The sequence below is a fragment of the Petaurus breviceps genome, unplaced genomic scaffold (assembly GCF_028583685.1).
Source record: "Petaurus breviceps papuanus isolate PSGF00001 unplaced genomic scaffold, PetGlider_PUasm1.0 37, whole genome shotgun sequence".
In the NCBI taxonomy this organism is placed as follows: Eukaryota; Metazoa; Chordata; class Mammalia; order Diprotodontia; family Petauridae; genus Petaurus; species Petaurus breviceps.
Genome location: NW_027186296.1, coordinates 11,482,717 through 11,509,256, shown reverse-complemented (window position 1 = coordinate 11,509,256; position 26,540 = coordinate 11,482,717). Strand labels below are relative to the sequence as shown.

At 45.8% G+C, this 26,540-nt stretch overlaps 2 protein-coding genes and 1 long non-coding RNA gene across 10 annotated transcripts; 1 reads left to right on the top strand and 2 right to left on the bottom strand.

Moving 5' to 3' along the window:
• Positions 1-280: 280 nt before the first annotated feature.
• On the bottom strand, positions 281-16,486 carry IL25 (interleukin 25). Of its 3 annotated transcripts, none has more exons than XM_069097863.1 (3): positions 16,349-16,486; positions 3,054-3,313; positions 281-1,206 (listed from the first exon to the last, which is right to left on the bottom strand). In XM_069097863.1, exons 2-3 carry the CDS (start codon positions 3,293-3,295, stop codon positions 945-947), a joined length of 504 nt encoding a protein of 167 aa, XP_068953964.1. In that variant the 5' UTR covers positions 3,296-3,313; positions 16,349-16,486; the 3' UTR covers positions 281-944. The 3 variants fall into 3 exon arrangements, with proteins under 3 accessions (XP_068953964.1, XP_068953965.1, XP_068953963.1); XM_069097864.1 differs by lacking the exon at positions 16,349-16,486 and adding an exon at positions 12,637-12,765; XM_069097862.1 differs by lacking the exon at positions 16,349-16,486 and adding an exon at positions 3,749-3,810.
• EFS (embryonal Fyn-associated substrate) lies at positions 15,845-25,696 on the top strand. 6 transcript variants are annotated; one of them, XM_069097841.1, is made up of 7 exons: positions 15,845-16,106; positions 16,422-17,774; positions 19,539-19,817; positions 21,910-22,050; positions 22,262-22,996; positions 23,866-23,958; positions 24,544-25,696. In XM_069097841.1, exons 2-7 carry the CDS (start codon positions 17,763-17,765, stop codon positions 24,976-24,978), a joined length of 1,695 nt encoding a protein of 564 aa, XP_068953942.1. In that variant the 5' UTR covers positions 15,845-16,106; positions 16,422-17,762; the 3' UTR covers positions 24,979-25,696. The 6 variants fall into 6 exon arrangements, with proteins under 6 accessions (XP_068953942.1, XP_068953943.1, XP_068953948.1 ...); XM_069097842.1 differs by having other exon boundaries at positions 16,025-16,145; XM_069097847.1 differs by lacking the exon at positions 15,845-16,106 and having other exon boundaries at positions 16,155-16,721; positions 17,601-17,774.
• Positions 25,697-25,832: 136 nt separating this feature from the next.
• Positions 25,833-26,537, bottom strand: LOC138168899 (uncharacterized). The gene is made up of 2 exons (XR_011170232.1): positions 26,259-26,537; positions 25,833-26,008 (listed from the first exon to the last, which is right to left on the bottom strand). It is a non-coding gene; the product is annotated as an uncharacterized lncRNA (long non-coding RNA).
• Between the last annotated feature and the right edge of the window lie 3 nt (positions 26,538-26,540).

The following is a 26,540-nucleotide window of genomic DNA, read 5'->3' as shown; positions in this document are numbered from 1 at the left end:
AGGGCCAGCCTGACCCCCACCCTGGGTATGTGGGGAGCAGGAGGGACAGGGGTGGGGGGGAAGGGACAAAAGGAAAGGGAGGAATCTTAGGAGGGGGGAATTCTGCAGGCTCCAGAAAGGGAGACGGAGTAAAAGGGAAAAGAAGAAACAAGACTGGGAAGAAAATTGGGAACAGAAAAGGGGAGCTGTACTGTGGGATGTGGAGAGAGACCTAAGTTTGGCTGGGGAATAGAGGGCGGGAAAAATGCTGCCAGGGAATGCCAAAAACAACACAGGCTACTTTCGTTTCCAAAAATATTTATTTCAACAAGCCCCTAAATGTTCTACCAGAACTTTGTCTCCAGAAATGACCAGATTCCTTATTCTATAGTATAACAAGTCAGCTCTCAAATTTCTTAGTACAATAGTTAAGCACTCAACAGATGCCTGTTGATTTGGAGAAGGGACTAGGACACTTTGGACAGTGGGGAGAGGTGGAAAGGGAAGGGAGTTCTTAGGGGGTGGGGAACCAAGATTAAAATGGGAGGAGCTTGTCTCCTGTGGGCTTTTTTGCCCGGAGCTGCCAGCCCCATCTCCAGAACATCTGTCAGACCACTGGGCAGGGTTTCCAGGCCTGGGGCTGCAGGGAACATCTACACAGCTACCCACCCGGAAAAATGTAGATTACCTTATAGTGCTCCCACCCTCCTTCCCGGACAAATGCTTAGTACTCCAACTGAGTTTTTTTTTTTCTGTTACCTTCCCGAGAGAGTTTAGTGAGTAGGTGGGTTTGGCAAAGGGAAGGCACAGAAGTACCAGGCTGCTGGCCCTGGTTGTGCTAATGACCACAATTATCTTCACCTGTGCTCCAAGTTTCCAGGTGAAAAACCTGACGCCCAGAAACTGGTGCTCATCCAGCATTCCCCCAGGCGTGGAGCTGGGTCTCCTGGCACCCAACTCTTGGGCTAGGCCATGATCCGAGGCAGGACGCAGATGCAGGCAAAGGAGACAGGGTAGACCTTCCTCTCCAGGTAATAACAGTCACTTCCCTCCTGCTCACCATGACCATGACACCGGCGCCGGTAAAAGACAGTCTGGTTGTGCCAGAGTAGCTCAGAGTTCCCACGGGGGTCCATGTTGTAGCCTGAATTCAGGCTGACGCAATGAGGGCACAGGCAGCGGGCATGATACAAGTCCTGGGGAAGCCGGTTTTCATCCCGGTCCAACCTGTTGGGATAGTAAGTGCCATGAACCCAGATGGAAAGAGGCCCAGGAATTTACATTTAGAAGACAGAGATGGAGGGAGGGACATGAAGAGATGAACGGGGGTTGAGGAGACCAAAACAACTCCATAATGTTCTAGTAGGACCCAAAGCCACTTACTAATTTTTTTTTTGGAGGGGGGAAGGCAGGGCAATTGGGGCTAAATGACTTGCCCAAGGTCACACAGCTAGTAAGTGTTAAGTGTCTGAGGTCAGATTTGAACTCAGGTCCTCCTGACTCCAGGGCCGGTGCTCTATTCACTGTGCCACCAAGCTGCCCCGGCTATTCACTATTGTAAGGAGATCCAAGGTATTCTGCATACCACGGAAAAGCAGTTATGAGGTGGTGAATGTCACCCTGACTTGCAACCAGGTGACTCTGGCTTCCAGTTGGATCTACCCCACTAAGCATCCCCTAAAAAGGGCTCCAAACCCTAAATTTAGCCTAAGGGGCCCCCACTTCATGGCTTACCTTGTGCCAGGACTTGGAATTTTATATTAAGTGAGCTCTCAAAATAGTTATGTAACAAATAATGGCCAGGCAACATGTGATATAAAGAGCTCTGTTGAGTCCTAATTCTTTCACAGCTATGTTACTAGGGCATGTCACTGAACCTTATTTTCCTCATCTGTAAAATGGGAATAATAATGCCTGCATTACCTACTTCACAAGGTTGTTGTAAGGCAAGTACCCTATAAATCACATAGCACTATGGAAATTAGACTTATTATAAAAAGGTGAATAATTGGGGGACCCATGGGTGATTTTGACCCAGCTCTTAGTTTCACGACATTCCCTTTTCACTTTCTCCATACCTTTAGGACTTAAGTCAGAGCTCCCTCTGCAGTTTGAGGAATTGGCATGGAATATGGGAAGAGATTTATTCATTCATACGTTCGTTCGTTCGTTCGTTCATTCATTCATCCATCTAACAAACTTTTATCATATGGAGTAGGGGATACAAAGTTTACCTGCCACTATGACATTTAACAATCTAGTGCTGAGGTTCTTAACCTTTTTTGTGTCATGGATCCCTTTAGCAATCTGATAAAAACCAATGGGCCCCTTCTGGTAATAATGTTAAATGTATAAAATAAAATGCAAATTCAAAAAAATAAAATAAAATGCATAGGATTATAAAGGAAATTATATTGAAAAAGAATTACCAAAATATTTTAAAAATCAAATTCATAGCCCTTGGTTAAGAACCCCTGGTCTAGTGAAAGAATAAGACAAAAATATCAATAACATGTAATATTATATGATATATTAATAAAGATATAGAGAGAAATAATATTAATATTTCAAAAATTCATTATTTCATCCAATATGTCACCACCACCAATGCAGATCACAACTTCATGACTTAGCAAATGGTCATTTTTCTGGGTCTGAAAAATTTATTGCTTTGTTACCATCCTTGGTAATAAGACTTTTCAAACAGCTGGATTGGTCTTCAGGTAATAGATCAAGCATTTGAAAGATTTACTGCTTGGTCAGATATACCAGAGTTGACAATCTACTAGCATAGCTCTCTGGAATTCAAGGTAACCACTATGACATGATAAGGCATTGGAGTAGGACTTTAATGGAGGCAAAATAATACATATATACATATATACCACTCTTTATGATTAACAAAGAAAGACAAACAGAAGCTGCCTCAGGTGGTGCCTCCACCCCTAAAACCCAGATATAAACATTCACACACATGAATATGTGTGTGACAGAGAAATGGAGAGTGGGCTTCAGCGGGGATCCATAGGGAAGAGGAGGGTGGGGAGAAGGATGAGGAAGGTCAGTGGACTTACTCGTAGCTCCAGGGAGAGATGGCCCTTGAATTGAGGGGCCCATCCCGGCTAGCCCGGCATTGGGAGCGTTCAGGGACCTTGACATTTGGGAGCTGCAAGTTTCTGGAGACTTCGAAGGGTGCAGAGGACATACTGTTCCAATTCAGTGACTCCTCAAAAAGGTCCTTGTTGCAACAGCACCTGTGGTGATGATTACAATCCCTCTGAAGCTTCAGAGTCAGAGCCTGGGTGCCTGTGGCCATCACCAGAATTCCAATCAACTGCAGAAATTAAAAATAGCAAGGATAAGTAAGGGGAGGGGTCTCCAGTGTTATTCTGACTTGCACCCCCTAGTTCCTTCCACCCCAGTTCTTAATACCCCAAGAGGCCCTCCTTTTTAGAGTCTTACCTCTAACTCCTCCAGGGCCCCCAAGACCATTTCCCCAGACTAGAATCATAGAATATTGTAACTGGAAGGGACTAATCCAATCCCCTTTTTTTAAAAATAAGGTCCTTAAGACTCAGGTCACATAACCTACAGTACATAGTAGGGTTAAGTGAGACCCAGATCTCCTGACTCCAGGTGCTCTCCCCACAACTGAGAGCTCAACCCATCCTTGCCCTTATCAGCTCAACCCCAGCCTCCCTCCATCTTCCTAAGCCTCCTGACCTCAAGTGGGAGGCCTTACCCTCCTCTTACTAACCCATTCACTCACCCAGTGCATGCTGGATATAACAAGGTACTGGACAGAGAGATGTTGGGAAGAACTAGTCAGAATGAAGCTGATGCCCAGGGACTCCTGGTTTTATTAACCTCTGCTTCATTTGACATGCAAATACGATATTTCCAGGGAGGGGTAATTCATTAAGAAAACTTGCTGAGGGCCTTAAATTATTTTTCATCTCTTCTAGAGCCTACTTTTTTTTTCTTATTCTTAATTTAGCCTTTCTTTAAAAAAATTTTATGGGATAAAACAAGCATTTCCATAACATAGTATAATTTTTTTAAATGATTGCACATGAAACTGCAAATATATTATGTATAACAAAAGCAATGCTTTTGAATAAAAACTTGAGTGAATTCATCTATGCCTCAGTTTCCTTATCTGTAAAACAGGAAGGAGAGAGTCTCCAGGAAACTAAGAAGATTTGAAACCATGTCACATGAGGATTGGTTGAAGGAAATGTAAAATGTATAGCCTGGAGAAGACTTAGGGTACATTTAATTTCTATGTTCAAATATTTACAACATTAACAACTAAAAGATTATATTTACATAGGACTTGGATTGGACTAGACCCCATGTCTCCTAGTAGTGACCATTCTATTTGGTCTCAGAGAACAGAATTAAGAATAGTGAGTAAAAGCTAAAAAGAGGTAAATTTGGGTTCAATATGATGAAAAACCTAACAATCAAAACAATCCAAAAGTGTAATGGGATGCCTTGTAGGGGGGCTGTGGCGGGGAGTGTATTCCCCAGCAATAGATACCAGATGACCCCTTGTCAGGGATGTTATAATTTGCTAGCAGAGTTTCTTAACCTGGGGACCCTGAGCTTGGAGTATTTGTTTTTATTAAATTTTTGATAACTGTATTTCAATATAATTGGCTTCCTTCATAATCCCTTATATTTTATTTTATGCATTTATGAACATTATTTTGAGAAGGGGACCATGGCCTTTGACAGCCAAAGCAGTTCATGACATCAAAAAAGTTAAGAACTCCTACCTATAGAGATTTCCTGTTCCAGTACAGGTTGGACCAGATACCATCCAAGGGCCCTTCTATGATTCCATACCTTTCCTACCTCCAGGGGCATTGCATGCATCAAATGAGAACATGAACGTGAGAGCTTTGGCCAAGGCGGCAAAGGGAGGAGTAATAAACTGTTAATTTTCTGGTCGTTGCCTGCTCTGGGGCTTAAGTAGTCACTTTTTTAAAACTTTTCCAAGAGGGAGTAAAGAACAGCCCTGAAAATGACCTTTAGAGTGCTGCCATCATGGGGATTTCCTCTACCTGGTAAGTTCCCTTCTGGAGACTCTAAGACCCTGGTCTTTCCTTAGGGGAACTCACTCCTTAAGAAATAAGCATTCTCATGGGGGAGGTAACAAGAATAAATACTAGCATATCAGTAATATAGACAAAGCATATGCAAGAGAGCTTGGGGAGAGAGGGTACTAGAAGCTAGGGACGGGGACAGAATCCAAACAAAGCTTTTGTCTCCCATCCATGGCCTCCTTGGCCTCAGAAAGCTTGAACTATGACCTCCCACCCCAGTAAATATCTTCCTCTGAAATCTTGGTGTCTATTCTGGGAAGGGTCTCTCTCTTTTTTTTTTCAGTAATTATTTATTTATTCTTAGTTTAAAGCATTCATTTTCTTTTCTTTTCTTTTTCTTTTTGCTTTTTGGAGGGTAATTGGGATTAAATGACTTGCCCAAGGTCACACGGCTAGTTTTTTTGTTGTGTCTGAGGTCAGATTTGAACTCAGGGCCTCCTGACTCCAGGGCCGGTGCTCTATTCACTGCATCACCTAGCTGCCCCTCCCTCTTACTTTCTTGTAGGGCAAGATGGATTTCTGTACCCCATTACCTGAATATCTTATTTGGAAAGGATCTCTTTTAAGAGAGGCATCCTGTTAGTCAGATAACTCTGTAGTCCCTTGGTCCAAATTGTCAGGTATGGTATAGTAGGGATGCATTTTGTGTTTGGGGCAGACCAGATGCTGCTGAAATCTCATCCAACTTTCAAATCCTGTGATTGTGTGATTCCTCATCTCCAGTCTTTGGGAAATCATGCTACTTCCTCTCCCCATCCAGTGTCCAAAACTCTCACCTCCATCATCCTCTGCCCTCTCTGACCCTCCTCCCCTACTCACCATTTCTATTACTGTAGCCCCTAATCTAATGCACCATGGCCAAGCTGTGGGCGACTTTTCTCATTGCACAAAGAAGGAAATGAAAATGGTGTAAGAGTAGGGGAGGTCATGGAACCCTGGATTCCCAGCTGCCTAGCCCCACCCTGAGGAAGAGAAAGACGGGGACTAGCCACCTGGTATTTGCCTGACTCCCCCAGACTTCCACTTTTGGGGGTGGAGAGTCTGTGGGTGTAGGGATAGGAAGGAGAAAACCCTGATGATAAGGGCTCCATGACTCACCTGTGGAAAACCTCGGAATCCCTGGCTAGGGCAGGTCTGGCCTACCCCCTGCCCCTTTGCCATTCTTCTCCCCTACCTCCATACATCTTCACTCCACCCCCAGAGTGGACTGCAGCAAAGGGCTTTATAGTAAGTGGAAACAGGACTTGACCTGATCCTGGGAGGTCTAAGGAGGGGACTATTAGGAGTAGGACAGAGAATGGGGCGGCTCTGAGTCCTTTCCTGCCCTTGTGCCCTCTCTTCCTGAAATTAAAAAAAAAAGAAAAAAGAAAAAGCTGCATACCCACAGTGACCAGGGAAGTGTTTATAATCTTGTGGCTTAGCCTCCCCGGGATAGATTTGCATGTGTTCCATGTTACTTTAAGTGTGTTACCATGGATCTTGGAAAATAAACAGTTGGCTCAGAAAGTTACCCCAAATTGCTGAGTGGGCTGGTCTGGGCCAACAGTGTTTCCCCCAAACTGTGGGCATTGTGACCATCAAGCAGAAGGACAGGCTAGTAAAACAGGGGTTCTAAGGCAAAGGAAAAGCAGCTGCAGCTGCAGGACTCTATGGAAGAGTGAAGTGTAGGGGACACAGGGATTGTGGGGTGGGCATTAAAATGAGGAGGTGAGGCTGAGAGAATAGGCCTTGGGAAGAATTCGGTGTGGCTGATAAAATTATCTCGCTCTCATCAGGCAGGCATTTGTGGCCTACTGTAGTTTTGGTCTTAGTAGTCACATGACATGGAGCAGTGAATACAGCACTGGCCCTGGAATCAGGAGGACCTGAGTTCAAATATGGCCTCAGAAGCTTAACACTTATGAGCCATGTGACCTTGGACAAGTCACTTAACCCCAATTGCCTTGCCTTCCCCCCTCAAAACAAGTCACATGATTTGTGCAAATCCCATTTTCAACAACCTGCCAGCTGCATGGCTATAGGTATGTCACTTGAGTGCTCCGAGTGTCAATTTTCCTCTCTGTAAAATGGGGATAATAATGACACCTACCTCACATGAATGTTATGAGGATTGAATTGCACTATTACTGCTGTCCTCAGTTAAATATCTATCTACCTCTTCCCCCTTCTTAGCAGGTCCCTAAGATGCTGGAAGTGGCCACATGATGCTGCAAGATGGCAATGGATATCATCCCTGACTCTGAATCAGGGAGACCTGAGTTCAAATCCTGTTCTAACTCTTGTTATCTCAAGCAAATCATTTGACTTCTCTCAGTGTCATTTTCTTCATCTGTTCCAAGGAGCTAATAATAGCAGCTACCACATAGAGTTGTAAGGAATAAGGAGCACACCTGTGATTTCATCAGTATAAGACACCAATGTCAAACTCAAACAGAAACGGGAACCACTAATCCACACATGAGGATCCTTGTAGACTGCGATTGACTTAGTTTTAAGTGTATTATTATCTATGTTTCATTGCATCTCTATTTCCTCAAATATTTCCCAATTGCAATTTAATGTTTTATTTCCCAATAACATTTAACCATTAAATATTCCCCAGTTGCACTGGGGAATGTTGCAGGTTGCAGGGTGGCCTACGTGTTTGACAGTTCTTGTACAGGGAATTCCATTTAAGGAAACTCTCTTTACTGAGGCTAGGCAGCACCTTCTCTGCCATTTAAGAGCTCTAGAGAGTTGCCTCAAGTACTGGGAGTTTAAGTGACTGCCCAGATCACCTAACCTAGGGTGTGGTAAGATTCAAACCCTGGTCTCTCTCCCTGTTTTTGATACCAGCTCTCTTTCCACTCTGTCAATGGAGTGGATAGAGAGCCTCTCCCTGTGCCATTGTGAGGGTCAACTGAAGTTATATATATATATATATATATATATATATATATATATATAGTGCTTTACAAACTTTAAAGCAATATATAAATGTTTGTTGTTCTTGATGACCATTAGCAGGAGCAGCATCAACCCTACTTGGAATCAGAAAGACCACTGTCCAAGTCTGGCATCTAATATAGTAGCCACATTACCATTTAACCACGTGGTAACCCCGGGCCACTCTAATAAAGATCATTATTTTCATGTTTTAAGATTATAGGTTTCTCAGGGGTGGCTAGGTGGCACAGTGAATAGAGCACCGGCCCTGGATTCAGGAGGACCTGAGTCCCAATCCGGCTTCAGACACTTAACACTTACTAGCCGTGTGACCTTGGGCAAGTCACTTAACCCCAATAGCCCTTCCTTCTTCCTCCAAAAAGCAAAAAAAAAAAAAAAGACTATAGGTTTCTCTTTTATTCAGGAAATTGCCATCTGGGGAGTTCCCTATAGAAATTAAATCATAGGACCAGACTAAAGGGAGAGGGATGGGGCGGGGGATGTACTCTAAATCCATTATAAGACCTAAAATTATATAGAAACATTAGTTATTTTTGTTACTGGGATTTCCCCTGTCCAGGTGCTACAAGACATTCCTACATACAGCCAAGTGGCTAACACTGCTGAGAATGGACTTGCTGGCACTCCGCTCCCTGGGGACCTTCTAACTCTCACCAGAGCCTCAATTTTCATGGGGCTTTCAGGGGCTTCTGGGGGTACTACCAAAAAATTTGCAGGGAGATGGACAGAGATTCAGAGAAAACAGAATCTTATTAGTGTCCTTCCCTCACCCGACACCATCCAATCAGAACCTTAAAGCCAGTACCCAGAATCAAACTTTTAAAAGCAGAAGAGGTTTGCCTAATCCAGAGCAGCATTTCCCAAGGAGACTGAGAGGAAATCTTGAAGCACAAAAGACCCAACAGTAGATAGTGCTCCAATTGCATTGTCCTGACCCTTCAACTTTAACTTTGAGCTTGGGGTCCAAGGTGGTAGGAAGCAGGGGGCTACAAGGTATTCACAAAGTCAAAAAAGTTGGGGTTGGGAGGAACCTCGAAGAGCATCTAATTCAACCCCAAATGAGGCCCAGAGAGGTTGTGATTTTTCCCAAGATCATGTTGTTCTTATCCAGTCATTTTTTCAGTCATGTCCAGCCCTTTATGACCTCATTTGGGGTTTTCTTGACAGTGATTTGTCATTTCCTTATCCAATTCATTTTACAGATGAGGAAACTTAGGTGAACAGGATTAAGTCACTTGCCCAAGGTCTCATAGCTTGTAAGTGTCTGAGGCTGGATTTGAACTCAGGGAGATGGGTCTTCCTGACTCCAGACCCAGCACTCTATCCTCTTTGCCACCTAGCTTCTGAGATCATACAAGGAGGAAATTTTGCAGGGCTTGGATTTGAATCCAGATTCTCTGCCTTCAGATCTGGCAACATTTTCCACTATGCCATTATGCTTTGGAGGGCATGTGTCCAGGCATCTTCCTGAAAAAAAAATTCATTCTGAAGACTTATGGGTGCACCCAGCCATCTGTGACCTATTTGAGGGAACCCCCACACACACACACTGGTTAAAGCAGGGGTCTCCATCTCTCTGTGAGAGAATTTGCTGAGAAGCTCTTGCTGTATCTTTGTTCCCTCCCTTTATCTCGGCAGGGACTCCCTGGCTGGCAACCTGCCTGCCATGAGAAACATTTTCCAAAGGGTTTTCCTAGGAGGTTGGCCTGCCTTGGAATCCCTGAGTCATTCCAGCTTCCAGGGAACCCTAGAGTGTGTGTGGGTGAGCTACAGACAGAACAGCACCTGAGGGGGTGGACACTTGAACACCCTGATGCTTGTTCTCTTTCCAGGCAACAGAAAACCTACCTTAAACCTAACCAGAACTTGGGGAAGAGACTTGACTTTACACTACACCTGTGATATCAAACTCAAATAGAAAGGGGGCCATTAAGCCCTATGTAATGATCCCTGTAGGCAAAATATTGACTTAGAAAACCACATATTAACATCATCTAAGCTCTATTATATTTTTATCTATTGCGTTAAATATTTTCCAATTACATTTTAATCCAGTTTCAGAAGCTTGTGGGTATGTTGCTGACCACCAGGGTCCATTTAGGATTTCTCTAGATGAGAGAGACGGGTTTAAGCATTTATTAAACACCTACTGTGTGCAAGGCACTATATACTAAACACATTACAAATGTTATCTCATTTGACCCCCCACAGCAACCATCTGAGGTAAGTGCTATTATTCTCTCCATTTTACTGTTGAGGAAACAGAGAGACAGAGATTAAGTGACTTTGCCAGGGTCACACAGCAAGTGCATTTGAACTCAGGTCTTCCTAACTCCATGTTCCCGCACTTTATCCCCTGCACCACCTAGCTGCCTAATCACAGAATGTCAGGGTTGAAAGGCACCTTTGAGATTATCTAGTCCAGCGGTTCTCAAGCTTTTTGGTCCTGGGACCGCTTAACATTCATAAAAATTTTTGAGGATACCAAAGAGCTTTTGTTTATGTGAGTTATAGCTGTCATTATTCACCATATTGAAAACTAAAACTAGTTAACTTTTAAAATATTTTAATTCACTAAAAATAATAATAAATCCAATGAATGTTAACATAACTCTTTTTATGGAAATAATTTTATTTTACAAAACAAAAAAATATATAGTATATATTAGTGAGAAGAGTGGCATTATTTTATATATTTTTGCAAATCTCTTTAATGTCTAGCTTAACAGAAGACAGCTGGATTCTCATAACTGTTTCTATATTCAATCTGTTGTAATATGTTTTGGTTGAAGTATAGGAAAAAATCTAGCTTCATACAGATAGGTAGTTGGAAAAGACAAGATATCTTATGAGGCAAATAATGTCACAGTATCATTATGAAAATTGTTTTGACCTCACAGACCCCTGAAAAGGGTTTCCAGGACACCAGGAGACCCACACTCTGAGAACTGCTGACTTAGTCTAAGACCTTCATTTTACAGATGAGGGAACTGAAGTTTCAAGACTTGACCATAGTCACATAGTATAATAGTTTATGTTTAAATAGTATTTCACAGTTTACAAAGTACTTCACTTGAAGCAAATCCGTGAGAAGGTTCATGAAGGTATTATCTCCATTTTACAGATAGAGAAACTGAGGTTCAGAAACATGAATGTCTTATCCAAAGTCCCACAACTAGTAAAGACCAGACCTAGGGCTCCAATCCAGATCTTCTTCACACCATACCATGCTTTCAAAGCTATCTACTATCCTACTTCATCACCTTTCCACCTTTACCTCACACGACTCACCCTCCTGTACCTTTTGCTCCAATCAAAATAGAACATTTACTGCTCCTCTGAGGTTGCCTGCCTCTGCACTCTGGTTCATTCCATTCCTTAGGCCTTGAATGTCAATCCCTTCTATCTGCTGAAATTCTGCCTAGGCCAAGTTCAAATACCACCTCCTTCGTGTATTTACCCACTTTGTGCTGTAATTATTTGTAAATATTATCTCACCTCCCCTTCATAGATAGCAAATCCCTTGAGGGTAAAAGACTGTCTTGGCTGGTTTTAGTCTCCTGGCATGCCTTGAATACAGAAGGCACTCAGTGTTAGTTCATGAATGGATGAATGAGAATAGCTTGACTATAATGGAGGGTGCAAGTTGGGGGAAAAAATGGGAAATGAGGACAATTAAGGACCTCTTTAAGGTCCTCTTTAAGGACCCTGAAAATCAAGTAGTAGACTTTAGGTTATGTGTGTGTGTATGTAGGTGTGTGGGTGTGTGTGGGTGTGGGTGTGTGGGTGTGTGTGGGTGTGTAAACTCTAGAACAGGGTTTCTTAATTTTTTTTTTTAATCAGACTCCTTTTGGAACTTATGGACCCTTTCTAAGAATAATGTCTTTAAATGCATAAATAAAATACACAGGTTTACAAAGGAAACAAATTACACTGAAATAGTTACTAAAAATTTTTTTTTCAAGTTCACATCATACAGGTTAAAAACATACTGTCTTTTTGGGGGGAGGGCAACTGGGGTTAAGTGACTTGCCCAAGGTCACATGGCTAGTTTTTTTTGTGTTAAGTGTCTGAGACCGGATTTGAACTCAGGTCCTCCTGACTACAAGGCCGGTGCTCTATTCACTGTGTCACTTAGCCACCCCAAGAACATACTTTTTAGCTAAGCTATCCACCTTTTCTCAGGCAAGAACTCCCCTGAAGACTAGGCTGGGTTAGTCAGTAAGCCAGTGGCATGGGGACAGATGTCTACCATGCCCTCATGCACTCTATAGGCAATTGCCCATACAGCTCATTAAGTCTCCCATCCATCCAGTCTCAATTTACCAAGCCAACAAGCTGCAAAAACAAATCACTCACTTTTGACACCAGTCTTGTTTCTCAGACTGGAAATTACCCTAAACAAGTTCATAAATGCAACTCTGATTTCCTTAGACTCAAGTTGAGGTCTAAGGCTGAGAGAAGACTTTCCCTATCCCATACACAAACATGTATTTTCATCTTCCATAAAAATAAAAAAGTAATAATAACCATTGACATTTTTATAATATTTGAAAGTTTGCAAAGCACTTTACATACATTTTTAATATTTGATACTCACAACAGCCTTGTGTGGTAGGTACAATTACTGTCCATATTAAAAATGAGGAAACTGAGTCGCAAAGATGTTGAGTGAATTGTGAAGGCCCACATATCTATGAAGTGTCTGAGGCATGATTCAAACTCAGGCTTTCAGACTTCAAGTCTGACCTCTGCACTACAGGAGAGAGACAGAAGGTAGAGAGGGGGTAGGTAATGGAGTAAGGGGGAGGACTAATGGGGTAAAGGTGAAGGAAAAGGGTAAGATAAATATGAGCCCTCCAGTTTCTCTCTGTCACAATCCTCACCACTATCACCACACCCCATGCCCACTAAATACATACAGAATCAGATAGAGCTAATAATTTTCTTTCTGTACCTGGGAACATGGTAGTCTTTCTACCAAAGACATTCATTGTCTTTCTAGTACATTTTAATGATCCTATGAATCTTGCAAAGGCAGTGGGAAGATTGAAGCCCCCCTAAAACCTGAGCTACAGACCATTTTGATTAAGTTTTGCCTCTCTAAGGAGCACTTCTTAGAAACAATATCTTTTTCGTTCTTGCCTTGGCAGGAGTCCTACTCAAGTTTTCATCTCCCCCTTTGCCCCAACTAGTTTGTTATTGTGGTCCATTGAACAGGAACCAGGTCAAGGCACATTCCCACCAGAAAGGAGACCCTGCATTCCTTCCCAGGGCATGGAGGACCCCATGAAAACTCACAAAGTTTCATATTCACTCAATATATATTTGTTAAATGCCTGCTGTGAGCTTGGCACTGTGCTAAGCAATACAGTCCAAAAAGAGGCAAAAAGACAGTCCTTGCCCTCAAGGAGCTCATAATCTAATGGAGGAAACAAAATGTCAATAAGTATATACAAAGCAAGCTATGTACAATATAAATAGGAAGTGATTCAAAGAGGGAAAAGACTGGAATTAAGAGGGGTTGGAGAAGGTTTCCAGTAGAAGGGGGATTTTGTTTGGTTGATTGCTGTCCTTTGTTCCCAAAATGACATCACTATGTTAGAGTCACATTACAATGAGTCTGACTGTGGCTGATCAGACCAACAGGAGCTCAGAATGCTCTACCACAGGCCGGGCACAAAAATCCATGTGAACCTTTGGGGCAGATTCTCTAATTTTGTTTATCTTGTATTTCTTTTGAGCTATTTCCATTCTGCTCTGCTCATAGAGCACGGCACCTTCTCTGATAAGGGCACGCCACGCTGGGTGGTCCTGTGCCAGTGTCTCCCATGCCACACAATCAATTCCAAAGTTAAGAGAAATCTCGAGTCCTTGTATCACTTCTTATGAGCACTTGCCCTGTGTGAGTTCTTGATAAAATAGTCTTTGGCAAGCCCATTGGAGTTGCACTCTTTACAATAGAGTAGGGCTGTAGGTGGGATTTTAGTTGGTATTTAAAGAAAACTGTGGAGGTCAGTAGTCAGAGGGGAGAAGAGAGTGCATTCCAGGACAGCCATAGTGTACAACCAAAGAAAAAGTCAAGAGATAGCATCTTGCTCATGGAATGACCAGAAGGACCCAGGATCCAAGCAATGTATGTAGGGTACTCATGATTCCAAAGGCCAAGGGAAGTCATCCTATTATAGGGGAGTAAATTCAGACCAGGGTGAGCTGGAAGTCTGTTCTAAGGAAAAGTAACTTGCTGTTGTAAGTTTGGGGTGGGGGTGGGAAGGAGAGAAAGTTAGTAGATAACACTATCTGTTCATGTCTATCCTAGGGATAGTCTGGGGAAATCCCATCCAAACCTAACTCCGGGTCCACCCGGTTCTCAATCTAGCATTGAAGGACATCCCCTAAATTAAACTGCCAAAGAAAAAAGTCTGTAGCTTCTCTGCCCCAGAATGTACATAGCTCACTTACATCATGGTGCTACTGAGTTCGTTAATTTCCATGACCCATGACCTACAAAGTGACACAGCACCTTCCATCCTGAAGGGGAAGGACTAGACACATAGCCTAGACTCCACCCCTCAGGTAGTCTTTGGTTGAATCCCATATGGGTCAGTTAGCTTCATCCAGTTCCCCAACCACAAGACTTACAACTCTAACCTCACTAAGTGCTAAATCAATGCAAACCCCTCACTACTTCTGGAAAAAGAAAAGCCACACATATACTTTACTCATGAAGAAGTAGTAGGTTCTTCTTCATATAGGAAAGATGATGATCTTTTTTCTTCTTTTTTAAAGCAGGGGGGAAACAAAGAGAACTTTAGAGGGGAAGAGAAAAGGGGGAAAGTGAACTGATAATTATAATAATGGCAGAAAAGAGGAGCTCTGTGAATGGGCTTGTGGCATCCCCTTTGTCCCCCCATATAAAATTTTCATGGAAACAGGATGACTTTCCATTCTCAGAACCTCACCCAGGCTCAAAAATATCTCCCTGCTCTTCCTAAGGACTATATGAGCCCTCTGTACCTGACAATCCCCATTTCTGCTCTGCTGAGGGTGTTGAACTAGGCAGGGCTAGAATATGGGACAAGCCCAGACTGGCTGAGGAATTTAAGAGTTTGAAAACTGGCCTACTTCCAGTCCTGTAACCATACAGCTGTATCTGTACAAACTCATTACAGCTTTGAATACACTTTGTTTGAGGATCTGTGTAAATTTAATCTTAAGGGAATTCATTGATTCCATAGGTCTGTCTGATACACGGCAACTTCCTTCCCTTTAAACAAGGTTTCTTAACCTGGGGTCCATAGATTTGGTTTTTAAAAAATATTTTGATAACTGTATTTCTATAGAGTTGGTTTCCTTTGTTCTCTTTCGTGGTTTTTGTGCATTTAAAAACATTATTCTGAGAAGGGGTCCCAAGGCTTCACCAGACTATCAGAGAGGTCCATGACACAGAAAAAGTAAAGCCATCCTGCTTTAGAATAGGGATTTGTTCTCACAAAACCAAATTCCATTTCATATTTCCATTCCATTACCACCCCAGCATCTGAGAGTGGGTACCACTATCTTGAGGGATGCCATTGTCACAGAAGGAAGTTAGCTCTTTGGGACAAATGGGAAGAAGAGAGGGGAGCAGATGTGAAGGGAAAAGGAAAGAGAAAAGATGGACCAAAGAAAAACAGAAAATAGGGGTTGGAAGAAAAGAGATGAGAAGAGAGCCAAGGAAGGAGAGAGGTGGGACAAGGAAGAAAAATCCCAATAAATCACTGTATCTCTGATTCTACATAATCCAGTAGGGAGAAAAGAAGGGATCGAGAGCCAGGGAAGGGAGGGAAACGGCGGCAGTGGCGGCGGCAGCAGGAGCGGTTTGGCCAGAGGGGCACTAGAGCTGTAACTCAACACCCTTCTTTTTAGAGAAATCTGTCCTCCTTTCTCCTCCTCCTCCTCCTCCTTCCCCTTCCTCCCTCCCCCTCTGCCTCCCTCCCTTTTTGCCTTCCTCTTCTCTTAATCCTCAGAACTGAGTCCCAGAGCAGAGAAAGGGAGAGCTAAGGAAGCAGAGAGAGAAGGAGAACTCAAGTAAGAAGGAAAGACAGTGGATCTGACGAAAGAAAGCAAGTGAGGAGGAAAGAAAGGAGGGAAGGAGAAAAGAGAAGAGGGGGGTGGAGCGTGGCCTTTGAGGAGGACTGGGCTGTCCCCCACTAAGGTCTCCTCCCCCCCTCCCTACCCCGCCTCCTTGCCACAGGGACTTGGATTGTGTGTGTGTGTGTGTGTGTGTGTGTCTGTCTGTCTCTTTCCTGGAGGATCTCACACAGACCTACCTCCACCCAGGCATCAGAACACCTCTCTGATATTTTTGCTCCTTTCTTCTCTGGTTGCTTTTCTTTTCTTTAGCAGAGACATTTTGGAGTTTGGGATGGACTGTCCCCAGAGCACTGACCCCCAAGGAAACCAGACACCGGAGCCCTGCCACTGAGAGAAGGGCAAATCACTGCTAAGAGTGGGTGGCAGATCGTCCGGGGTGGCAGGAGAAAGAGGGTGGAGTGGAGGTGGGGGGGGGTACACATGGACCAGTGAATGTAAGGTGCAGGGGTGTTTGGTCGCCAGCTGGTCATGAGGATGGTGTGTGAGGCTGGAAGGAAGTTTGTGAAGTCAGAACACTGTGACCGTCTGTTTGACCCACTTAGTGAGTTGGTAAGTGTACCCAGGTCCCTGTAAGTTTGTGTACATGTATGTGAAAGAGCAGGTGCCAAGCAAACCTGTATCTCTTGAGTTCATGTCATTTAATGTGGAACTTGGTGGGCTGGCCTGAGTGGGTATGAACCAGTCGGTTAAGATGTCTGTGTTCCTCTGTCAGTGGTTGTCTATGTGCTTCTGAGGGGAGTAGTCAATAACTCAAGCAGCTCTTTGGAATTTATAATAATGCAAATCTTCCAGTTCGCCCCATCCCAGACCCCCATTTCTGTGAGATCCCGGGCTGTGGTTCTAGAAGGATTTCGCAATCTCCTGAGAGTCTGAAGCACCAGTCTTGGCTCTCACCCTCTGGATCACTGTCTCCGTCTCTCCTCTCTCTCTTTCTCTTTCTCTCTCTCTCCTTCCCAGTTTTTCCACTCCCTCCATCCCTCCCCTAAAGCTGCCGTAAACCACATCCCTGAGAAACTTTGCTAGAAGTTCCTCTACCCTCAGGTACCAAGAGCAGGCCTGGTTCATACATAGCTCCCTACCCAGCCAAACAACTCAAGGATCCTCCCCACCCTGAGCCCTGCCCCTGGAGAGGCCTCAGAGACAGAAGCTGTGCCCAACCCTAGCTTCTCATCCTGGTGGCCCCTGAGTCTTCCCCATATCTCTGGCATGTGGTACGTGCACCAGGAGTCAAGCCACTCAGTTTCATGAGCCAGATCCTTAGAGACCCTTTCCCTTGACCCTCCACCTCCAAGGCAGCTTCGTGGGGCTAAAGAAGCTGTTGGAGCCCCTTGGATGAAGACTTGGAAGAAGTCTCAGCCCTGTGCTTGTCCCAAAGGGCAGTATCTCAGTCCAGGGGCTTGCCGGGTTTGCTTTCTCCTCAAACCTCAGCTCCGGCCACTGCTCAACCTCCCCAGACTGGGGGCCGGCTCTCCCCATGTGAAGGGGCTGGCACTGGGCCCCAGACCATGATGTTGGGAGCCTCTTGCTGAAATCTGCCCAGAACCCAAAGCCAGTCCAGAGAAGAGGAAGACAGGACAGGCAACTGGGACCATGGCTGTGTCGGTGAGTCCCAGCCTGGGGTGAGGGAGCCGGTGGGAATGTTTGGGGAGAAAAGAGAAAACTCTAAAGCCTCTTCTAGTTTTTTTCTGTTTTTCTGCTTTTTACCCTTTGTGCTTCCCCTCATTCCCCCCATCCCTCTTCCTTCTGTCCCTTTCATCTTTTCTGTGCCTTCCTGGCTGTTTTGTTTTTAAAGTCTCTTCCTCACTTTCGCCTTCTCTCTCTTCCACGCCTCCTTTTCTCTTCCTTTTGGTCTCTCCCTCCCCCACCTCCCCACACTTGTGTTTCTCTTCTCTTCTACCCTGAGACGGCTCCTGTGATGTGTGAGGAGAGGGCAAAGGATGAAGGCAAAAATCCTATGGGCTTTTTTAGGAACAGGACAGATGGCCAGTGACAGCTCCCAAGAAAGACAGCATTGGGAAGCCAGAGAAAGGAAGGAGGGGAGGGGGCAACCTTAGGAGACAGAGTAAAGAACTGAGAGAGTAAAGGGGGACCTGAAGCACCCCTGATGAGAGGGATGAAAGTGAAAGGAGCAAACGGACAGGAGAGAAGATCAGGAGCCCGAGAGAGAAAGAAAAACAGGGGTGAGGGAGAGAGATGATGTCAGTAGAGCCTCAGGCCACTTTCCAGGGACTGGAGGTTGGGGACAAAGGGAGGAGACAGCTGGCAGAACGGGCTTTTGGGAGGGGGACTCTCAGGGAGCACATGGCTATTTGCCACCCCCCATTAAACAAACCTCATAGGCGGGGGTGTGGGGGGAGGGAACCATTCCCCCCAAGTCAGCTGGGGGGACCCAATAGGGGGCAGGGAGAGCAAAGGAAACCCCACCCCTTCATCAACCAATCAATCAGCAATTATATATTGTTCCCGGCACTGGGCTTCATCCCCACTGGCCAGATTCCAAAGAGTGAGAGACTCTCTTCTTTTGCCCTGCCCCAAGTCTCTATCCAAATATGAAAGTCCCTCCTTTTTCTCAGTAGGCCACTATATTAAAAAATGTACTCTGTAGCTTTTCCAACACCTTCCACTAGGACCTTCCCTACCAGCCCAAAGATATTTTTGAGTAAAAGTAGACACAGTGCCCAGGGAGAGCACAGACTTGGCTCTAGCCTTGGTCCCATTTCCCTGGGAAGCTAGGGAAAGATGGAGAGCCTCAGGATCTCTGTGCTGGGCAAGGGCCCTACCAAAAGCATCCAGGGAGCCCTCCATCTATGAAGAATGCAGAACCATCAGGACAAAACCCTCCAGTCCTCCAAGGAAAGACTTTTCAGGCTCAGGGGATAAAGGACTCCTGGGTTCCAATCTTGGGTTACTCCATAGCCTTCTCCTTTTAAAACTTTACTTTCTTGATTTTCAAAGTGGGGAAAACAATTCTCTTTCACATCTTGAACACGGCCCTCAGGCAGCAGGGACCACAGAATTAGTGTTATACTGGGAGTGATGATACTTAGGATACCCATCTCACAGGGCTATCGTAGGGAACAGAGTTCTAGTTTAAATTCAGGGAACCTGGATGTAAATTCTGACTCAGTTAGTTACCCAGGTGATCTTGGGCAAGGTGCCTAACCTTACTAAGCCTCAGTTTCCTCATCTATAAAATGGGGAGTTTGAACTAGAAGATTAATTTTTCAGTACTAAATCCTATGGCCTTAAATGTAAGCTATCATTATTTTCATGGGAAGATTCAAATAGATGCTGCCTAGTTTGAAGGAGAATATTGGTAATAAAATCCTTTATCTCTTCCTCTCTTGACTTTCCTTCTCTCCCAAGGCCCAGCTGGCCCGGGCCCTCTATGACAACACAGCAGAATCTCCAGAGGAATTGTCCTTCAAACGTGGGGATGTACTCCGAGTGCTACAAGGGGAGGGGGCTTCGGGGCTGCAGGGTTGGTGCCTCTGCTCCCTCCATGGCCAGCAGGGGATTGTGCCTGCCAACCGAGTGAAACTTCTGCCCACTGGCCCCAGCCCTGAATCCAGCCTTTACCAGGTGCCTCCGACTCACCAGAGCACATCTGATCCAAGCCCTGGGCCTGATCACGTGGAACAGGAGGTAAATAAGGGATAGGCTAGAAGACAACTTTCCCCATCCCCATCCTTAGCTTGAAGACCCCAACTAGTCCTACTCCCTAGGACCTTCCCAGGCAGCACCCCAAAATTTCAAAAGCTCTCTCCTTACCAGCTTTCATTCCTCCTCCCTTTATTAGCACTCTTTCCTCCGACTTGCACTATTTTCTTTATCTTCCCCTATAAAATGGAAGACATAGATAGCATGGCAGAAAAAGTATGAGAATCAGCAGAGCATAATTCTGATTCTAGTTCTGATACTTATTAACTGGGTGATCTTGAGGAAGTCAATTAACCTCAATGGCCTTGGTTTCCTCTTTTGTAAAATGAGGAGGTCAGTCAGTCAATAAACATTTATTAAGGTCTACTATGTGCCAGGCAGTATGCTAAGTAATGAAGTTTTTTTTTAAGTGCCTGCCCCCAAGCTGCTTACACTCCAATAAGGGAAGTGACAAGCAAGCCAATAGACTAAGAATAGATAGGAAATGATTAGGAGACTGAAGGCACTGGATCAAGAGAGTTGGGAAGGGCTTCCTGTGGAAGATGATAAATTAGTTGAGATTTGAAGGAGGCCAGGAAAGCCAGGAGATGGAGATAAGAGAAAGCATCCTAGAATGGGCAACAGCCAGAGAAAATGCCCCAAGCCCAGAGATTGAGTGTCTTGTTCCTGAAAGAGCTCGGAGGTCAGGGTTACCGGATCAAAGAGAAGGGCACATGGAGGAAGATCGAGGAAAACTAGAAATGTAGGAGATGGATAGGTTATAAAGGGCTTTGCACTCCAGAGGATTTTGCATTGATTCTGGGAGCTATAGGGAGTCACTGGAATGTATTTGGATAGGAAAGTGATGTGGTTGGACCTGCAATTTAGGAAAATCATTTTAGTGACTGAATAGAGGCTGGATTGGAATGGGGAGAGACTTGAGGCAGGCAGACCCACCAGTAGGTTATTGTAGTAATCAAGGTGAGAGATGACGTGCCTGGATTGGTGGCAATGTCAGAAAAGAGAAGGGGACGTATTCAAGAGTTGCAAAGGTGAAATCAATAGGCCTTTGCAAACAGAGAGTGAGAGAGAGTGCTCGGTGCAGACCAACTCCTAGGTTGTTAGGATGAGGGATTGGGAGGACAGTGGTGCCCTTGACAATAAAATAGAAGTTAGGAGGCAGGGGGAGGTTTAGAGGAGGAAATAATGAGCTCGTTTTTGGACACACTGAGTTTAAGATGACCACTAGACATCTAGTTTGAGGTGTCCGAAGGCAGGTGGAGATGCAAGACCCAAGGTCAGCAGAGAGCTTAGGGCTAGAAACTGTAGATTTGAAGATCATCAGCATAGATTAAATTAATTAAATAATTAAAATAATTTAATCCATAGGAACTTCACCAAGTGAAGTAGTATAAGGGGAGAAGAGAAGAGGGCCCAGGAAGTAGGACTAAATCAGGAGTTCTTTCCCTTTTTACATGTCCTGGACCCCTTTGGTAATCTGTTGAAGCCTATGTAATCACTTCTCAGAATAATATTTTTAAATGCATCAGATAAAATGAACAGGACACCAATTATGCCGAGAAAACGTTATCAAACTATAATAAATTTTAAAAATAAGCACGGGGTGGCTAGATGGCACAGTAAGTAGAGCACTGACCCTAGAGTCAGGAGGACCTGAGTTCAAATCCGGCCTCAGACACTTAACACTTACTAGCCGTGTGACCTTGGGCAAGTCACTTAACCCCAATTGCCCTGCCTTCCCACCTCCAAAAAGCAAAAAAAAAAAAAAAAGTTCACAGACAGCATGTTAAGAACTCCTGCAACAGATGTTTTCTAAGTTCCCACTTAGTGTTGACATTTTTTTGGATCCTAGATTTAGAGCAGTAAAGGTACAACCCCATCACTTTACAGGTAAGGAAACTGAGGCCTTGGAAGGTTAAGCTAGTTATGTATGGTAGCAAAGGGTTTTGAATGCAGCCTCTCTTCCTTGAGAGCCCCAGCTCTTTACTCCATACCTCCTGAGACCATAGTATGACTCTCATACTCTCATCCACCCTTCCAGCCCTGCTAACTCGTGCCATGCTTGCTGCCCATTCAGGTATATGTGATACCCCCACCACCTCGGCCCTGTTCTGCCCCAAGACCCTCAGCCGGGCCCTGCCCACCATCCCCGGATGCCATCTACAAAGTCCCCAGGAGTAGTGGGACACAAATAGACACCCCTGGAGATACTCGAGAGGTGAGGATGAAGAAGCTAGAAAACTGGGGACCTCTGCCTAAGGAGAAGTCAAGGAATAGCAGCGGGAAGGGAAGGGAGGAACGTGGGACAGGGAGAGGTGAATCTGCCTGCGTTTGAAGGGCTGCAAGGATATTCCCTGGGGAGGGAACCAGAGAGAAGTAAGGAGGCTCTTTCTGAGTCTCACTGATCCTAGATCCTTGATCCCTTCCAGGTTTATGATGTACCCTCCACTGCTCTTCGAGTTTCCCCTAGTGACCCCTATGACTCCCCAGTTCCTTTCCCCCGCCCCCTAGCTCGAGCATCCACTCAGCTCCCTGGGGGAGGTGATGCCCCCTATGATGTACCCCCAGCTCTGAAGCCATCTCCTGAATCCGACCTGGAGTGGGAAGGGGGCCGGGAACCAGAGCCCCCCCTCTATGCAGCCCCCTCCAACCTGAAGAGGGCATCAGCCCTGCTCAATTTGTATGAAGCACCAGAGGAGCTTCTGGGAGAGGGCACCTCCACCAGCAGCGACGAAGCCATCTATGATGTGCCCCTGCTCGGTCCTGAGGAACCACCGCCTCCAGGACCTCCTAGTCCCCCTGGCTCCAGTCCTGCCCCGAATGATCTCGAGACCCTATCCCTGCTCCTGGCCCGGAGCCCACCTCCACCTCCTCGACCCAGGCTCCCCTCTACTGAGAGTCTGTCCCGGCGACCATTGCCTGCCCTGCCTGTCCAGGAACTCTCTTCCCCGTCTCCTGTGCCCTCTCCTGCCTCTGGCCGAAAAGGCAGTATCCAGGATCGGCCACTGCCCCCACCACCTCCCCGAGTGCCCAGCTACATGGGACTCAAAACTGAGGGAGACGAGGAGGGAAGAGTGGGTGATGCAGGGGCAGGGACAGCAGACCGCCATAATGAGTATGAGGGCATCCCCCTGGGCGAGGAGTATGACTACGTTCATCTCAAGGTGAGCACAACTTCTGAGCACTGATCCCTCACTGCTCAGTTCTCAAGAGAAACAGAATGAGAAGGAAGCAAAGAAGAGGTAGCAGGAAACTCTCCCAAATTCTTAGTGCCATCTGATCGGCATTCTTTTTGTTCTTGGGGAAAGCGGGGAGGAGAATTGATTTCATCAGGATAGGGAACTTCATGACCCACCACCTCCAATACACAGATCTGTGCCTGGGGAGCTGAGAGGTACATTGATTTTGTCCCATGGTTATTCCATAGGAACTGTAGCGCTTGAACCCAGATCATTCAGAATCCAAAGCTAGCCTTCTACCCATTGCACCATATAAACACTCTGTAGACTTTCTACCTGGTTCTAGATTGCCAAATGCAAGCTCTTGAGCCCTAATCCCATGCTCTTTCATCCAAATGTCAAATTTCTGTCCCTAAACCCAACCTGTTTCCCTTTAACACTTCTGACTTGCCTTCCTGGGGCATCATAGTGCAGGAAAAGCAACATATATGCCCTTAGACAACCACTTCTTTTTCCTCATCTCTAAAATGGTGGGGGGTAGGAGGGGCAGAGTGGAGGAGAAGGACGAGGATCAGATGAGTTCTAAGGTGCCTTCCAGATTGAAATAGATCCTATGACCCTGAACCATTCTAGAAACCAGGAATCATGATAAAAATAATCAAATGATGTAAATGACCAAATCCTCATCATCTCTGTAAAGTGCTTTGCACAGACCTTCGGGCAGATGATGATGATGGCCGAAAGAAGGAAAGGGGCAGACTAGCCAGCTGGGAAGTCTAGGGAAGGAATAAAAGACCCAGCCAGGCTCCCTCTCCCTGCCTTCACTGAAACACTGGGTCCCCTCCCTCCTGCAGGGAATGGAACGAATCCAAGGGTCTGATCCCCTGGATGGAGCCACACCGGGGGGCCCTGAGTCGATGCTTCGAGACAGGCAGCCGCAAGAACAGGTAAACCTTCCCTGGGAGTGACCAGGGAGACTTGGGAGACTCTTCTGGGGAAGGGGAAAATCATTAAGGGAAGGGGACCGAATAAAGCTCAAGGAAAGAAGTTAAAATTTCAAGAGAAAGTTTGAAAACTCAGATGGAAAGATGTTAGAATGGGAAATGTAAAGTTAGGATTCAAGGGGGTAGCATTAGAATCAAGGAGAAAGAAGTTAAACCTTAAGGAAGTGGTGATAGGGATTAGAATTCAAGGGATTAGAATTTAGAGAAAGATGGATCGACTTTGTTAGGAGGAGGCAGAAAACTAAACAGCCATAGAAAGAGCCCCAGATGGGAAGTCAAGAGACTTGAGTTCTAATCCCAGCCCTGGCCCTCAGTGAGAAACTGTGGGGCAGTCACTTATATTTCTGGGCCCTCACCTGTAAATTAATGGGTGCAAACTGGTTAACTTCTATCTCAGGGATAAGTGCTAAGGAAAAGGACTGAAAAGTATAAAGGGGGAAATGCTCCATGGGAAAGCTCTGTCAGCTGCTCCTAAGGGTAGGGGGTCTGGTACAGCCTCCCTAGTAATGCTCCTTCTCCTTCCCGCAGGAGGCCCCCACTCCAGGGGAGCCCCTTGATCTGCCTTCTGGTGACCTGCAGCTATTACACTTCTATGCTGGACAGTGCCAGAGCCATTATTCAGCTTTGCAGGTGGCTGTGGCAGCCCTGCTGGCCAGTACAAGAGCCAACCATCCCCCTCGCCTCTTTGTGCCACACAGCAAACGAGTGGTAGTAGCAGCTCACCGGCTGGTCTTTGTAGGGGACACCCTGGGCCGGTTGGCTGCATCGGCCCCTTTGCGTGCCCAGGTTGGCACTGCCGGGGCTGCTCTGGGTCAGGCACTCCGGGCCGCTGTGCTGGCTGTCAAGGGTGCTGCCCTAGGTTACCCCTCAGGTCCTGCTGCAAGAGAGATGGCCCAGAGGGTTGCGGAGCTGGCTGGACAAGCATTGCAATTCACCACCCTGCTCAGTGGCCTAGCGCCTTGAGCACCACACCTCCAAGCCTTCCCGCTCCAAGTCCCCCACCCAATTCCAATCCAACCCAGAACTCCCTCCCTTGCCCTCTGGAGACCTCAGGGAGGCCCCTAACCCTGTTGGCCCTCCCCTCCATGGCTGCCCTGTAGGATGCCCAGAGTGGGATAGGCAGTTGTCCCAACTCGATCATTTTCATTCCCTCTGGCCATCTCATTCTCCCTTACTTCTCCACTGTGGATTCTCCTTCTCTTCTCCATATCCTCCTTCAGCCGCTTTTTGTACGAGCCATTTTGTATAAATTATTTATATTTAATATTATTCCCCAAATTGTTAGGGGAGGGAAAGAGGAGGCACGTGGTCCACCATAATGGATGGGGGGAGGATTTCTCATCCTGCTCCCATCTTGGGCATTTGGTCCCTTACCTTCCCCAGCTCAGCCTCAAGGGAAAAAAAAAAAAAACAGCAAAAGGAAAAAGCTGGAGAAACAGGGAAACCACTCCCTTGTATCCTGTGGTCAGGGTAAACTCAGGGCTCTCTGCATCTCCAAGGGAGGTGGTGAGTGAGGATGAAGCAAGGACTGAGCCCTTGGGCTATGGGGGAGTGGGTGAAGCTGGAAGCCTTCTGGAACTGGATAGGGATCATGAGAAGGCCCCTGAGAACACTGAGGAGGGAGGCAGAGAGCATGGCAAACTGGAACTGTGCACCTCAATAAAACCTGCTTTGTCAACCATGCCTGTGCATGTCTGTCTTTGTGCTGGATGAGTAAGATACTTGGGGGAAAGAGAAGCCCTTACTCTCAAAAAATTGTACTTGGGAATGGAGAGGCGTTAAGGACTGGTGTGAGGAAGACACACATACAAACAAGGGCAGAGGAAATAGAAGCTCCTTAAATAAATGAAGCAGGGTTTGAGTCCAGACTCTGACACTAGCAAGTGGTATGGCCTCGAGCTTTCCTGGGCTTCAGTCCTTTCATCTGTAAAATGAAGTGGAGGACGAGGGAGTGGGGTGTAGGACTAGATGGCCTCTGTGATCCCCTTGCATCCTGTAATAAACATAGAACAAACGTGGAGAGGATATTAGAGTGAATTGGACTTGCTTGGGACTGTTAAATAAGGCAGCAATATCCAAAATTCCCTATGGTTCTTTCCCTTGAAATAGGAGGGTCCTTTTTTTTTTTTTTCAAAGCTTTTTCTCAAGGAGTGAGAGAATGTTATAGGTTAATGGATCTTGAGCTGGAAGGGAGATCAGAAGATGGTATCTATTCCACTCTCTCCTCCCCCCAAAACACACACCAGAAAGATGACTGAACTGGTGGGGGGTAGCCCCAGATCCAGCAAGCTTTCCCCATTCCAAATGTCATCCATTAGCAAGGCTCTGGAAGCCTCTCTCATCTACCCTGGGCTGGCTGGAGAGCAAGCAGGCTGAGCACCTCCACCCAGTGCCCAGCTTCCCCTTCTCCCGTTTCCCTGGTGCGGTGGTTTCCATGCCTGGAGGCCACTCAGAAGAAGGGCGAATAGAGCGAGGTTCCCTCCCTCAGAGGGTGAGTCCAGGAGGACCCGGGAAGGGGAGGAGAG